Consider the following 16,550-nt stretch of genomic DNA (forward strand, 5'->3'; position numbering starts at 1 on the left):
CTTGAAGCAATTTGCAAAAACCAAAATAGTAGTTTGCAATTTCTAAGCTATCTAGTTCATTTTTTTTAGGAAGTTCTTTTGTGCTCAGTGAATAATCCATAGCTCAATTTAAGTATTTTAGATGGCTCAGACTTGCCACTGCTGGTGCTGCAGCTCTAGAGAAGTATTTCATGTGTCTGCTTGTTAGGCTGGAACTTTAACCATTCTTCCTGAAGTGGAAGTTTGTTTCCCATGAAAACTTGTCTCTTTTGTGGGATTTTGGTTGTTATTTTTTATCATTGTTAGTTTCATTTTATCTTCCTCTGTCTAGTACAGGCTGTGAATGCCATGAAAAGTTTAGAAACAAAGACTTTTATAACCACCAAGGGTTTAATTTTGTTGTAGGTGTAAACTAGTTGGTGCATAATTTAGCCTTGGGACTGATACCTATAAAAGCATTTTTAAGAAAGCTGTTAGTGATAACAAATGACTGCTGCTTTGCTAGCTTGGAAGTTTGTTCTGTTTTTATATTAAATGACTTGAATTGTGTTGGTGTTACTTATAATAAAATTCACTGTAATTACTTCCAATGCTTGTAATGCAAGCTTGCATACCTACTCCACACTCAGTCTTCTCTCTCCTTCCTTCTTTTTGCTTCAGTATTTACAGCAGAATTGCTCCTTCTAATAATTAGGTCATGTGTTTGACAGTTGCACCTGAAGTTTTGACATACATCATGGAATTCTCTGCCTACGTATATTTTAAATCTATGAAAAATAGTCTATCACAATGACAGTTCCTGGGATAAATGAAGTATATAAACATTCTTCCTCCTTTTTCCTCATCAGGAAGTATTGATGAAGATGTTGTGGTGATTGAAGCATCATCTACTCCCCAAGTCACTGCTAACGAAGAAATAAATGTTACCTCAACAGATAGTGAAGTGGAAATTGTCACAGTTGGTGAAAACTACAGGTGAGATTTGCATCTCTTTATATTAGTACAGTTTTGCTTGTCTCCAGGTTTGTCACAATGCTTTGTGCCATTAAAAACCCACAAGGGTAATGTCACTGAAATTCTGACCAGGATGCATAGTATGCATTTTTTATTTAAAAAAACAGACCAGAACAAACAAAATAAAACTCAAACAATAACAAAACCTTCCAATCCTTAAGCCCCAAACAAAGTAAGAACAAAAAAACCCAAAGCACAGCTTTGGCAAAGCTTGAGAACTCAACTAATCTGGAGCTTGTTGAGGTGGCTGTATTAATGCAACTGATGTGCAGAATTTGGGGGAAGCAAAGCTGCTCATAAAGTGAGATCCTAGAGAGAGCATGTGTAGGCTGAGTTGACTATCTAGGGATTAACTGAGCAGTTCTCAGGAAAGCAGCCTACTTATTTGAAGCTGCTGCTGTATATGCATTTATCAAAGTGGAGTTCCTTGAAGAAGACTTCAAATTCACGCCTATCTAAAGCCACATAACATGCTTTTATAGAATAAACAGCTTTGTATATTCCTAGCATCAATAAGATATGTTTTCTGTAATAGCCTTAACATTGGAAAAAATTAATTCTTTCTTCCCTCAACTTCTGCAATGCTATAGTCAAAACAGCAGTAGCTCCATGGTGATTTGTGCAGTGGGTTTTGTTTGTTTTTAGTGAAGTCATTCCCTTTTCTTCACATTTTCCTCTTCTGAATTTTTGAAGTCTGAGTATATTGTTTTTCCAAAATGGAAAATAAGAGCCACTTGATTTATGTAAATACTGGAGAGTCTTAAGTTTTTTGAGAGTGAAATGGTAAATACAATACTGTAAAAAATATTGTTCTCTTAATTAAAGACTGTATCCTCCAAAGGGGATATACTCTCCAAAGATCATTGTCTTGAGTGTTTGGGTTTGTATGGCTAAATTGAACAGAAAGGGTGCTGAGTGTTACAATACCGAGACAAAACTATCCCTTCCTTAGGTTATGGCAAAGCTATATTTGTTCTCCAAAGAGGGAGAGCAAAGTAATGTTAGAGAGAAAAGTCCAGAGATTTTGCACTTTCAAGACGTTTTTGAAATTTGAAGTATAGGAATTGACATCTGAAAGTACTGTCACAAGTTAACATGCAAAAGTACTTAATGTTTACAAATTTTTATTGTCTTTGTAGTTCTGTCATCATTTATAGACCTGTTTCAGACTGTATAGGAATAGTATAGGATTTGGAGACTCTTCATTTACTATTTACAAGGCTAAAACAACTTCAACTATAGTTGCTGCCTGGCCATGGTTGTAGGGTTTCACAGTTTTTTTTTAAAGATAGCTGTATGTACGTGGGATGTGGTTTAAAGATCTTTAAACTTTAAGTGTTAGGCACTTGCTGTTATGTTCCCTGGTAAAGGCTGCAACAGTGTTTGTAAATGCATTTAGTGAAAGTAGAGTCAAGGAGTATCTCATGTAACAAAATGCTTTTCTAACAACAAAAAAATTCCCAACTTCAAATAGCTTCTCAGACATGAGGAGAAGAAATGAATAATGGCAAAATGTAGGCCAGTATCTCAGGTGTTGCCCTTCGTTAAGGTCTCGTTCTGCCCTCGGACACACGAGGTCCCACTGGGGCCAGAGCTCAGCTTCCCACGCCGCGCGGCCGGCGGAGCAGCGATCCCGCAGCAGGATCTCCACTGTCATCCAGCCCCTGCGGCAGAACGCAGCCGAAGTCGTCGACCTCACTGTGGATGAAGATGGTAAGTTGCATTGTCAGAGAAATCTCTTCCAGGAGCAGGATGGGCGGTGGAAGGGCAGTGCAGTTAATTGTTTCAGTTATAAGGTTCCCTTCTATGAGGATGTCTCATTTCCAAGCCTGTCAGAAAAGGCTCTTGTGCCCTTCTTTTCAAAATTAAAAGTTTAGCTGGTTTCAGTGGATCTTTTAGATCTAAAGATACTTTTTTTTTTTTTTTTTTTTTTCTTCCAAAGCTGCCTTGGGTGTGTGTCTGAGGGCTGACTCACCAGGCAGAAATTACAGAACAGGTTGGAACTACTTCTTGAAAAATATGCATTTACTTCAATACAGCACTATAAAAGGAAAGTCTATCATTGCCTATGCTTTGGAATAGTTACTGTTCCTTCAGGCCTTGAGGTAAAAATAACTTTTAAAAAAAGAAAAAAGCCCAACCCTAAACTAGTAGAGTATGTTAGGTTTCTGAAGCTGTAACCATTCATTGGTTCCCAACATTAAAACCTGCTGACACTAATAAGTCTATTCCTGCTGAAAATCATAAGAGCAACTTCCAGGTATTACCAAAATATTGTGTGAAGGAAAAACTGAAGCTCATGTACATTTTTGTACATTTATTTTTTGTAGGTGGTGGTGGTTTTGGGGATTTCTTGGGTGCATGTTATTTGTAATGTGAACAGAAGTTTTGTCCTCTTGTGGCTCTGTCCCTGAGTGCATTGCAAGCTTAGTATCTTTCAATATTTTATTCTTCAGGTTGTCTGGATTTTTGGGGTAGGTTGGAAAATTGGAAGTGCTTGAGAATAGTTTTGGTTTGGTTAATGGATTTTAAGGAAGAGGATGAGTTGATGTACAGATTTTCTTTATGGATTTACTGTGAAATATTCCAAGAACTCTGTTGTTGAAAGGGTGGGGTGTGAGTTTCTATTGCTTTAATTTGCTCTTAAAATGCATATTATAAAATTCAGCCTTAAATTCAGAAACCAAATTATTTTTAAAATACACTTCTGTAATCTGTGTGTTTAAGACTAGCTGTTTCTCCCACCTCCTAGAGGAAATGCCTTTCTAAGATGAATCTTCCAGGATTTCAGGGATATTATTTTTGGGTTTAGGCATCAAATTTCACACATGAATTAGTGTAAAATGATCAGACTTCTGAGTTAACACTGTTACAAGGCAGCTGTGCAGTTTATTGCAACTTTGCTGATTTCATCAAAGATACTGGTCTTAAAACTTGTCTGGCTGCTTCCCTGAGCATAAGGATCCTATGTCCATCTATCTTCCTGGGTTCATGTCTGTGCAGTGTGTTAAGAAATTCAGTTTCTCTTAGCTAGTAGTTTGAGATGGACCAAGCCACCTGTTTTTCACTGGTTTGGGTAGGGGAGAGTCAGAAGTGTCTGTAGGGCTGGTGGTGAAAGAGTCTCAGGCTGGTGAGGTACTTGAGCCTGAGGGAGCTCAGGGTGGCCACTGCAGGAGTGCTCAGACCTGAGCACTGCCTGGTCACTTCTCACTGTAGGCTGGACATGTACTATGAAGTTGCTGTTGTTTTCTGAATTCAAACATTAATCCATTTTTCCAAAAATGTTGTCCTTAAAATGAATAAAATTAGTGTATTGGAATGCCACATTAAAAATGAGAGGAATTTAAATGTACATATCAAGTCATGTTTTTTTAATGTGATGAGTTGGAAGACTTGCAAGAGAGAAGATATATTTATTCCTTTGCTCACTGAGTTGCTGATACTCCTACTAGATGTAGAGAGAAATCTTGAAAACTACTCATATTTTATTTTGAGACTTTGTGTAAGGGAAGTATCTGAAGTTTTTTGATGCTTTTTTCTCCCCCTGATATCTATGCAGACATTTTTACTAAAAAAACTGAGCTGTTTCTGATAATCTTCCCTTTTATGGTATCTCATATTCTTAGTCATGTCATTGCCTTGTCATTACTTAAGAGAAATTTCAAACTTACAGTCAAAAGTCTTTTTCAAAACTAAGTTTAAATTATGCCACCAAGAATAGTTGTAAATTTTAATTTGCTTACGGTTACTGACTAAAGGACAAGACTTAGCGAGTGTTTTGTATTTCCCAGGATATATTGCTCACTTAGCTTTATGATATGTTGTGTGAACATGTATCCACCTTTAAGAGAAGTCTCAAATGCTGATAATCTGCTTTTAAGATGTGCTGAGACTAGACACCAAGTTTATCATGCTAAAGCTTTTCGTACTATGTATCTGGAATGATTGAAGTTTAAGTAGTACTGCTGTTTTAGATGTTATGCTGTTCTTGGTGAGTGATCTAGAAGTTTTTCTGTTCTTTGTAGGCAGTAAAAAGTTGTAAGGATAATACTTAGTGATAAAATAGTTTGCCTGTGGATTCATGGAAGGATATCAGCAAGCGTTTTCATCATAAAGTACCAAAGTAATTTTATCTCCTTTATAGTAGGAAGTTTTTTATCCAGTAAATAAAACTCAAATGTCAGATTTGGTTGAGAGTTGATTTTATGTTAATTATTAACATTTGGGTAGATTAAAAAAAAGATAAAATGGGAATTTTTATTTTCTTTCCACACACAAGCCTGTCAGGTTTTTGTGTTCTGACTTTCTTAGCTTCTGGCAAGGCCAGAATTGAGAGTCTCGTAAAATAGTTCAAAAGCAGCAACAACAACAAAAAAACCTCAGCAGCTTCTAAAGCTTAAAGAACATGAAAGCTTTTATCTTTCACTAGAGCCGACAGTTGTGCCAACCACGTCAGCTCGAGTGGAGCCACAGGTCGTGAGTTCTGCTTCCACTACCAGCTCCAGTACGTCTACCTCAGAGCAGGCCTCTGATGCAGCTCCAAACGTCTCCACCAGCCAGCCCTCTGCAGCACCAGAGACCACTCCCAGTCTTCCCAGTGGCAGCACTGCTGGTACTTCAGCTGGAGGTACAAAATAAGAGCTTTGAGCTGTTGTGTTGTCTCTGAGTACAAAGGAGGTAGAGGAAGTTAATCAGCATTCTCTGAATTAAATGCCATGTGAACTTTTAGTACTGAACCTAAGAGTAGTAAGCTGAAGGGAGAAGAATCTGAAAAAGACCATTGATTTCTGCACAAAGGTACAGGAAATCTGCTGGAGCTTTCTGCTTTTGCCTGTTGGAGTGATTTTGTTATACATAACAAACCACATCCTTGCTTTTTGAGGAGGTGGAATGTAGTTCACTGGGAATTAAGTCTCCCATTGCAGTATGTTATAGAGGTGGTTTTTCAGTGTGTGTTGTAAGGAAGTGAAGGATGTATTTGGATTCCTTGATATATCTCCTGCTGTGGATCACCCACAGGCAGCATGTATATACAGACATGTATAGAGCTGTGTATACAGGGAGCACTCATGGTGTCACAGACACAAAGCTGCCCTGTCTGCAGGTGAGATGAGGGACAATAAACCTGAGTGGGCCACAGTTGCACAGGAATTGGAGGTCTCTGCACACTAACCACAGGGGACAGTCTTTCCTCCTTTCCCTGCTCGTGACATGCCTTAAATTTTTTTAATAAAGCATCAGTTCATGTCCACCAGTGGTTGCCATCAGTACTTCCATCTGAACCATTCAGTTTTGGTTCATTTGGCAGGTATAGCTAAATCTTACTTTTTGTATCTAGTATTTTTTTTTGTAGTCTAGATCTGGTTTTCAACTGTTTTTTAAATATTTAATCGTGAGGTACAGGGTGGTTCTTTCTATTTAAAACATTGCTTTACAGTGATCAGCTTTACCTATTTCTTTCACTTTAATTTTAACTTTCTTTGTCTTCAAGATGAAGTAAGAAGAGCTGCATCTAATTCGACACTGGAAACTGGCCCTCCGGCCATGCCAAGGCTACCATCGTGCTGCCCCCAGCATTCTCCTTGCGGAGGACCTTCACAGACTCATCATGCTTTGGGGCACCCACACACAAGCTGCTTTCAGCAGCATGGCCACCACTTCCAGCATCACCACCATCACCACCACAACCCTCACCCAGCTGTCCCACTATCTCCTTCGTTCAGTGACTCCAGCTGTCCTGTGGAAAGGCCTCCCCCAGTGCCTGCCCCGTGTGGAGCCAGCAGCAGTTCTGGCACCAGTTACCACGAGCAGGCATGTTTAATCCTTGTGACTCACCATCACACCTTGTGACTTGGGATTTCAAGTTGTTCCAGATAGGAGAGAACAGAATAGGATGCTGAATTATGAATTATGCTCTTAGTCTGCATCAGGCATTATAGAAGGGAACTAAAAGGAAAATTTGAGCTATAATATGTATGAACGTGAAACCCTGAAATTTTATAGGAAGTCATAATCCAACAAGTAATCATTCACAGCTGACCACATGACGGCTGTAAGATGAATGACTGCATAGCAAACCAAACATAATTACCTTGAAGTATTCTGCCCATCATAGCAGTTTTGCAATGCAAATCATTGAGCTGCTTTGAGGGAAGAAAAATATCAAGTCTAATATTCTGTATATAAAAAGCACAGAAGAGTTGCTTCTCTAAAAGCATTGTTTTTATGGACTTTTTCAGCAGTTAAATCACAGCTTTAAAACAATACAGTCACTCTAAAACTTTTTTAAAACTCTAAAACTAGTTTAAAACAGTACTCTAACTTAACTTACAGTATGCAGAACTATCAATCCTATTTATCCATTGTAGGGGTTTTTGTTGGGGTTTTTAGTTTGGTTTGGGGGATTTTGGGGGGTTTTTTGTTTGTTTTTTGCAGAATCTGGTGTAATGAGGTTAGTCTTTCATCACATTCAAGAATTTAGGAATAAGAAATGTTAACCATATAGAAAAATTTTCCAGAGTCAAGCCTTAAACCTTCAAAATTAGGATCCCAATTGCTTGTGATAGTATTTATTTTTATTTTTAAATGCGACGTTTGATCTTTGCTTTCAATGTCTGAGGAGTTGCCTGAAAAACGATGGTTTCTTTCAGCAGCAGGCATTGCCAGTAGACTTAAGCAGCAGTGGCATCAGAAGTCATGGAAGTGGTGCTTTCCATGGAACATCTGCTTTTGACCCGTGCTGTCCCGGCTCCTCGTCGCGCACGGCGCTCTACGGGCACCAGGCGGGCGCTGGCCCCAGCCAGTCGCTAGCCATCGATGGCTATGGCTCGGGCATCGTGGCACAGCCGCAGCCCCAGCCGCCGCCGCAGGCCTCGCTCTCCTCCTGTCGCCATTACATGCATTCTCCTTGTAAGTACTGCTGGCACAGCTGCCCCGGCAGCAGGGGAAACTCCTCCTGCCTGCTTGAGTTGAGCTTAGAGCTGGCCTAGCAAAATATGTATTAAGAAATAATTTAAACTGCTAAACTTATGGAGGGGGAGTTGAACAGGATCAAGGTGAAGTTAAAATACTTGCTTCGGAGCGACCATGATAACACTGAGACTTTAAAACTGTATTTACTATGAAAATATTTTTTGTCTTCTTTGTATTCTGGCACTGGCTTTTTGTTTCATTTTCCCTGGTTGGTCCCTTGTCCCATCCTCCCCGGTGAGTTCTGCTTTAGCAGAATCATTTGTTGGATTGTGTTTTCTTTTTTTTTTTTTCATTTTATTGTCTCTACAGAACAGTGAACCTGAGGGGTAGGATTGAACTTTTAAAAATTAAACAATAAATAAAAATCAGGAGGGGATTCTCCCCTTCTATCTGTATCTCATGAGACCCCACCTGGAATACTGCTTTGGGCTTGGGCTCCTCAGCACAAGAAGGACAGGCCTGTTGGAGGGAGGGCCGTGAAAATGATCAGAGGGCTGGAGTACCTCTGCTACAAGGACAGGCTGAGAGAGTTGGAGTTGTTCAGCCTGGCAGAGAGAAGGCTCTGGGGAGACCTTACAACAGCAGCCAGTGCCCAAGGGGGCTCTAAGAGAGCTGAAGAGGGACTGAAGGGATGTTTTGACAGGACAAGGCAGAAGGCTTTAAACTGGAAAAGAGTAGGTTTAGATTTGGTTTAAGGAAGAAATTCCTCCCTGTGAGGGTGGGGAGGCTCTGGCACGACTTGCCCAGAGTATCTGTGTTTGCCCCGTCCCTGGAGGTGTTCAAGGCCAGGCTGGACATGGCTTGGATCAGCCTTTTAGTTCAAAGTGTCCCTGTCCATGTCAGGGGGTTGGAACTAGGTGATCTTTAAGGTCCCTTCCAACCCAGACCATTCTGTGTACCTGTTTCAGTGTGTATCACACAGATTTTTTTTTTTTAATTTTTTTTTGTAAACAGAACACTTCTGGCTGCAGCAAATGTAGGTTTCTTGTAGGGTATACTGCTAGAATTGCTTTATTTAAAAATGGCATAAACACGTAGTCTGGTGTTGCCACAGTTTAAACTGGTGCAATAATACTGAAGCTCTGAATAATTCAGCAATACTGAATATTGTGTGAGGATATTTGTTGAAGTAAATTTAAGTCAAAACCTTCTACTGACCAAATTAAAAGCGCCTGATGTTTTCATTGCAGATGCTTCCTTGACTAGACCTCTTCACCATCAAGCTTCTGCATGTCCTCACTCTCATGGAAATCCTCCTCCACAGCCACAGCCTCCACCTCAAGTGGATTATGTTATCCCTCATCCAGTGCATCCCTTTCATCCTTCAATTTCCTCTCATGCATCTTCTCATCCTGTTCCACCTCCACCACCAACTCATCCCTTAGCCAATGCAGCTGCTCCAATACCACAGCATCTCCCTGCAACACACCAGCCTATATCCCATCACATCCCTGCAACAGCACCTCCAGCACAGAGGCTACATCCTCATGAAGTGATCCAGAGGATGGAGGTCCAGAGAAGAAGAATGATGCAACACCCAACGTATGTCACAAATGTACTCAGAACAATATCTAAACATATAATTCATTTCCCTCAGGTTTGTAAAATGTTGCATGTGAATCTCAAACTGTTAATTGCATGGTTAGGAACTGTTAGTGTTAAACCATGGTAAGAAGTCTTTACAAATCATCACAGTAACATGAGCATTAAGACTGAATCTGCCCCTTTACATCTCTGTCGTGTCTCCAGGTAAGGCACGAATAGGGAGGGCATGGGAGATAAAGGCAGCTTGTTTCTCTTGCTCAGTACTCATCCTCTGGATAATAAGCAGGAATTCCTTTTCAAGCTGGACAGCCTAAAGTCTACCTGATAAACTCTGGTCAAATGTGTTCCTTGACAGCATGTTTTGTCTTGTTGATGCTGTTAAGATTCTTTTTATCTAATACTTAAAGATAAACAAATTATCCTAAGACACCATTTACGAGATTTAATTCAGATTAGATAATTACATGTCATTACTATGCCTTTGTCTTTAGACAAGGAGACTGAGAATGTGATAGGTGTTGAAATGTAGCTTTGGTGATACTAAGACATGCTACGGTTGTTGCTTAACTAGATTCACAATAATAGTATCAACAGCTAGCAGGTCAGTACTAGCTTAATAGTAAATCACAGAATAGCTGAATTTACTTTAATTCTGGAGGTAATGTGTTCAAATATCTAAGAGATTGAGAATGAGCTCTCTAGTTGTTGCTCCTAGCTTTGTCATAAAAAATTGACTCATAACTAAATTAAAACTGATTTACAAGTTAATGCTTAGAGAATTCTGCTTTAACTGCAACTTATGAGGCAGTTTCCAGATTATTTATAAAAATGTCTATAGACAGTAACTGCTCACAAATGGCACATGACAGAGAAGCCAATGGCTGTGAGACAGCAAGGTCTCACTTTAAGGAAAAATAATAGTGCTTATCATATCTGGAAATTTTCCAGTAGTTTGGGGATTGGAACTGTGAATATTGGCATTTCTTAGCCTAGTGAATTTCCTTTCTATGTAGAGAAATTGTAGGCAAATGTTGATAGTTGGTTCTCTTTGACATTCTCTCTGAAGTCACTGATCTCTGGTCAGATAGTGCCAGTTTGCTCAGTGACATTTCTCTTGCAGTTTAGTTTGTAATCATATGGAATTGTTCTGTCCTTGGTCTTTCTTCTCCCCTCTAATCCTCATTCAGATTACATGCAAAATCAGTCTTGTAGGTGTCTTGGCCCAGCCTCCTATAAATCAGGTTATACTCTGACAACCAGAAACTGGTGCATGTTTGCTCTGTTACTGAATACAGACTTGAAGCTGCCAGCAGGCTAGCAGTTCCTTCAGTTCCATGTCCCGGAACCTCGAAGTGTTCTTAATATGTTGTTTCATCCTTCATTTCTATAGATAACCTAAGGGATAATAGTCTAGCTTGTATACTTCCTGTCCAACAATATAGGATCTTTTCAGGGTTAGAAGTAGGGAATGGTTAGAGTTCTCACTGTCGTTTTGAATGTGGGCACAACAGCTGCAACTTCCTTAGGGTTGTGGAATAGTCCATTAAAAGTGCAGAAGGCAGTGTATCAAGGTGCACTGCGTTTGTATAATATATGGGCTTTCTGTTTATTTTTCATCCGATGACCCACGCATAAAGATTGTGGGATGGGCAGCCTAGGAGGTTTCAATTTATAAATTATTTCAATATAAAACAATTTGAAGATGTTTGTTTTAGATAAAGACTTGGTTTAGGGAAAATGAACCCACATGATGTTCAAGTTTCATGAAACTGTGGAAGTTGTTTTGCTTTTTTTTTTTTTTTATTGAAATGTGTTCTTCCAGGTTTTTTCCCCCATAATTACTAGATAAATTGAAGGGAGGTGAGACTACAAGTATGTTCTGCTGATAGGTCTGTTCCCATGTTAGTCTGTACCACTGCAGAAAATGAATGCTTCTCACATAATTTATACAAGCTTGACAGTTTCCTCTGGAGAAGTGTCACTTTACTGTGATTGGAATAGTGTGCTGTTAAGTACATTTTTGCCTCTAGACATGTAAATTTACAAAATGTCTGGTCTACTTTGTCAGGTAATTTAAGACGGTACTGAATCTGGAGAATGTGTATTGCTTTTGACAAAATCCAGGTTTTTAGGTTGCATGATAAACCATCCTTTTTGCATTGAAAGCAATGGAAAGAGAAATCCCAATCCATTTCTTTCTGTGGTAAAGTGGGAAATGGTGAAGTAACAGAAATCAGCCAGTAGGGTTTTTTTAAGGGTTTTTTTTTCAAATCCATAGTTCTATACCAGCTGTCATGGACAAAAACTCTGTGTTCTTATTACCTGAGCTATAATGCAAACATGTTTCAAGAATAATGTCCTCTGATTAGTGTATTAAGTTTTCCCTAATTACTTTTGCTGGTATAATTTTACCAGAAATAATCTGCAACAGAGCTATCAATGACACTTAATCTGAACATGACTGTCATGTGGCCTTTGCTTTCCTGCCTGCTCTTTGAGGTTAGGATTAAACACTTTGTCACACTTTCTGTAGTTGTCTGCCAGGTGAAGGGCAGATCGCTGCAGCTGAAGCTGCCTTTGGTTTTGAATATGAAATCTGTGTTAAGGTTAGTTTGTAACTTAGATCTAAAATAGAAATTAAAATACTGCGTAGGGAGTTTCTTATTTTAAAGGCACTGTAGTAGCTCAGTCTGTAACATTTTGGTTATGGGTGTTGGTTTCTTGAGTCTAAAAAGTATGTGAAATTAATTGTGGCTGTTATTTGTTGTTTAGACGTGCTCATGAGCGGCCTCCTCCACATCCCCACAGAATGCATCCCAATTATGGTCATGGGCATCACATCCATGTGCCTCAGACTATGTCTTCCCATCCTCGACAAGCTCCGGAGCGATCTGCCTGGTGAGTAATCAGACACTGTTTGTGCTCTTGGGGCTCTGGACAGGAGACCATAATGTGCTGATCACAGTGCTGATAATGCTGGTGATGATTCTCAAAACTGCTGCATGTACCTGTAGTTTAAAATTTGTAGATGTTGGTATGGGTTTGAAGTACTGCTTTGAGTACTCAATATCTTAAGTATATTTCTAGTGTTTAAGGGTTTGAGTTACAGACTATATATTCTCTCCCCTCTTTGCTTGAACTTACTCACAATTGCATCAGGCCCACTTATGAAACGTGCTCTTAAGTTCCACAATACATGTTTTATTAAAAAAATATTTTGACCATTAGTGAAGAGGTGCATGCATGACAACTGCTCTTCATGACAGTGTGTGCTGCAGAAAAGACTCCACATATTTAATATTACTGGGCACAATAAATGTGGAGTTGTCTCAATTTTTTTCGTACTAAATCTTCACAGCTAATTTAAAAAGAGCTTTTAATTATGGTAGAATAATTATTTGGCAAAGTTTAAATATGGTAAACAAAATTCTTACATTAAACTGTTACTGTAGCTGTACTGTGCTGCAGGCTTTCTGAAGCAGTGCAATTGTACCCAGGAGGCAAACTGTTCCTTTACTATAATGCCATTTTTGTGTGACAGGGAACTAGGAATTGAAGCTGGTGTGACTGCAGCTACTTACCCTCCAGGGCCCTTGCATCCTCACTTGGCCCACTACCATGCACCTCCTCGACTGCATCACTTGCAAATAGGGGCTCTTCCTCTAATGGTAAGGAGATGGCTTATGAAAAACTATGATCATTGGTCATTGCAATTTTGTTTGTCAGGAAAATTGCATGTGTATACATTGCTGCAAAGTGCTTCAACTGAAGAAGAAAGTATTTCACTGTGTCTGTGTGTTATTCCCAGCAAGGGAGCTTGAACAGGCCCATTGTGTAGTAAGGGCAAACAGTACAGGACATCTACATTTCTAACTTCAGCCCTTGTAAAACAAAACGTACTTGAATTAAATTGTCACTTGCATTGCAATGCATTGACCCTCTGCATCTGATTTTTAAAGTTTAGATTATTATTTATTGAGTTTTGGATTGTTACAGGTACCAAATTTCCACCCAATGCATGAGAATTAGTACTTACGCTTTCTTTTTAAGGTGTGTATACAGCACAACTAGAATTCTGTCTAGAGATTTGATTGTTTTCAAATAATTGTTATTCATGAACCTAATTTGGTGTGATAAAGTATATAATTTTGTAGCATGAAGTGTTAAAACCTGCAGGAAGTGTGAGGGTAAGTTAGTTCCCTGTTACACATAATTTTTTTTAATCTACAGTAGAAAACCAAAACAAACTAGCATATCTTTACTCTTGTTATAGAGTATTATTTTTGAAAGGTCTAGTCAAAATTTTTCTAATTTTGTTTAATAAAAATTCACAGAGAAACAAATTTAATTTGAGTATATTTAGTGTGTCTGTGTGGCCAAGATATAATATTTAATCCTCTTAAAGCTAGTTAATTAATCAAAATTCTGAGTTCATCTGTAAATGAATGCTAACATTATAATTTTAAAAAGCCCTGCACATCTCATCCTTTCAAAATTCCTCTGTTAATAGCCTTAATTGACATCTGGGGCTTGAGCTGTAGATTTACAACCAAACTGTGGTAACTGTCTCCAGTCTGGTCTTTCATTGCTTGTTCCTTGCTATTTAACTACCAGATATCTGGTAGTTAAATAGCAAGATCTTAAGGACCTTAATATCTGGTCTTAAGGACCAGATAGTCCTTAAGTACTTCCCTGGTATGAGGATTGATCATTTGTGGGCGCTGCTTGCATACTCAGCACAGACTTTCTAAAGCAGTCTGTAGAATCTGATATTTTAAGGTAGCCAATGAGATTCTTATTGCATAGTCTTCTCCTGTGCATCATCTATTCAAATTAAGGTTTTCTGCATTCTTCAGTTAGATGTCTGCTTTTTCAGGTGAATGAAAGATGGCTTTACTCTCTCACATTTATTTCATGTGTTGTATTGTAACAGATAACATCAGCTACTTTAGATTCCCAAAGACAATAATGGTTCAGGGAACTGTAATTGTGTTAGGAGGCAACAAGTTAAACCTGTGCCTGTGTTAGCTAATTTTCTATCAGGGTTAATTAGTCATGTATGGGATTTACTTCAATTACTGCTGTGAAGTTTCTAGAAACTTAAGAGTTCAGATGATCCTCATATTGCAGTGTGATGAGGAACCTAATTGTATTTTAATTTTAATTGGGGTGTTCCTACAGCTAAAATGTTATGTAAGCAAATAGTTGGGACCCCACTCTTCTTCATCTTTTTAGCAGTAGAAAAGAAAGCTATGATAATGTTTAGAAGTATTTCCTGAATATGTGATAAAATATTCTAGGGATTTCTGCCCTTCTTGGTAACTGTTGTTTCTAATTGGTAAAAGTGGCAGATGAAATGAGGGTCTTTACAGAAATTTGTGCAAATGTTTGTGTAGGGATATTTAATCCTTATAGCAGTGATTGAGTGGCTGAGTGAAACTGAAGTTGTTCGTATCTTGGAGCTTTGCACACACTGTGCTCACAGCATGTTTTATCATGAATGCTGCTGTAAACACTTCCTCAGGTGCTTGGGATCTGGTTTGAACCTTGTTGTGATCAGATCGAATGTTATGACTTTGAAGTTGTGCAGAGTCTTTGCCTAATTTTAAGTGTGTTCACACACTAGAAGAAAATAAAGGCATGTCAGAGCACTGCTAGAAGTTATAGACTCGATGAGTTCAAAGCATTACAAATGCCTTTTGATGACTCTACCCCTTCTATGGCAGTAATGAAAGTTGCAGTTTTTGTTTGTGTGCGTGTGAGAGTACAGTGGATCTGTCTGCAAAATTTTTATTTTGAATAGAGAGCAAGTAGTCAGTGAAGTTTTTCATCTAACAAACTTGACTGATATTAAACAAAAGGGCCATTTTAGGCAACAGATTAATTGCACCTGCCACCTGTTTTTTTTCCTTTGTAACTAGGAGTAGGGGCGGGGGAGGAGAGGCTGAACTGTGATTAGAGTCCTGCTGCTAAGTCATTAATATTTTGAGGAGTGCTTTCTTCTTTAAGTACAGAGGGTACTAAATAGAAATTTCATGAGTCATATTTTTTGATACAGGTATCATAAACTGTTGCTATTTTTTTTGTTTTTAAGGGGGACTGTCTTTTAAAGTAACTGATGCAGTCACTCAACTAAGAATTTCATTAGTATTGAATCCAATTTCTGAAATGGCTTGCAGCACAATTGCCAGTGTGCAATTTTTCTGTGGACTACTAAAACCCCTTCAAACTACCACCAGACTGTAAAGGACATAATGGATTATTTGGGCTTTAATGACATTAGTACTCTTTATCAGTCTTTTATTTTAATTAGATGCAGATAACCAAATCTTCATCTAGGCAGTGCTGGAATGTAGATTGCTGTTTTAATCCTCAGGGAGAAAAAATCATAAAGTTATGTGGGGAAAATAATCAGTGTTCAGGAGCTTTGACAGGCCAAATAGAAGGCTGGGAAAACAAAATCTTTTCTACTAAACGTTAAATAGGTAGAAGTGTCTTCAACCTGTTTAACATGGTTTTAGGAAGCGTCCTAGATTAAAAGCAGTTAGGAAGAGCTTTCTTCCTGTCTATGTAGCCAAGAGTCAGGCTGCTTCCCTCTTCGATTTAATGCAGTTACTTTGAGTGTGACCATGTTTTAGGCTTTGTGTTTTCATTGTTGCTGTTTATATGCTGAGGAAAGACCCATTGGATGAACTCCATTCTGGACAAATACCCATTCTGCTAACTGATCATTTTTAGGAAGACTCAAGTGAAGATCAGTGCCTGGCATAACTAATGAAACATTAGAAAAGAAGGATGCAGGAGACAAAGGCTTTTTATCTGTTCCTCTGTTCTTCTCTGATACCAGTGTTTGTTGTTAGGTGCCCCTTCAATTCCTGTTTGTTCTGGGTTCCTTTGGCTGCTCTTTTGGCACTGTTAATGAAAGGCTTTTTGACTTGGGGTTCTGGCACCATTTACCACATCAGGGTGGGCAGGATAGCAATTTCTGCAGTTTTATTATGGAGTATGGTGTTCCAGACTCTTGACTCCAGCTTCTTCTG

At 38.8% G+C, this 16,550-nt stretch overlaps 1 protein-coding gene across 7 annotated transcripts in view; it reads left to right on the forward strand.

Annotated features, from left to right (window-relative positions):
- Positions 1–16,550, forward strand: part of RNF111 (ring finger protein 111) — a 45,947-nt gene that overhangs the window by 19,848 nt on the left and 9,549 nt on the right. For 5 of the 7 annotated variants that reach the window (XM_085070765.1, XM_085070766.1, XM_085070759.1 and 2 more), the window contains exons 3-10: positions 828–954; positions 2,543–2,706; positions 5,423–5,620; positions 6,485–6,804; positions 7,644–7,902; positions 9,156–9,507; positions 12,283–12,408; positions 13,052–13,178. In XM_085070765.1, coding sequence (XP_084926891.1) covers positions 828–954; positions 2,543–2,706; positions 5,423–5,620; positions 6,485–6,804; positions 7,644–7,902; positions 9,156–9,507; positions 12,283–12,408; positions 13,052–13,178 — 1,673 coding nt within the window. The remainder of the gene's footprint in view (positions 1–827; positions 955–2,542; positions 2,707–5,422; positions 5,621–6,484; positions 6,805–7,643; positions 7,903–9,155; positions 9,508–12,282; positions 12,409–13,051; positions 13,179–16,550) is intronic. The other 2 variants (XM_085070762.1, XM_085070764.1) reach the window with 1 other exon arrangement.

This window comes from Lichenostomus cassidix, chromosome 10, assembly GCF_008360975.1.
Source record: "Lichenostomus cassidix isolate B80296 chromosome 10, HeHo_3.0, whole genome shotgun sequence".
NCBI classification, from domain to species: Eukaryota; Metazoa; Chordata; class Aves; order Passeriformes; family Meliphagidae; genus Lichenostomus; species Lichenostomus cassidix.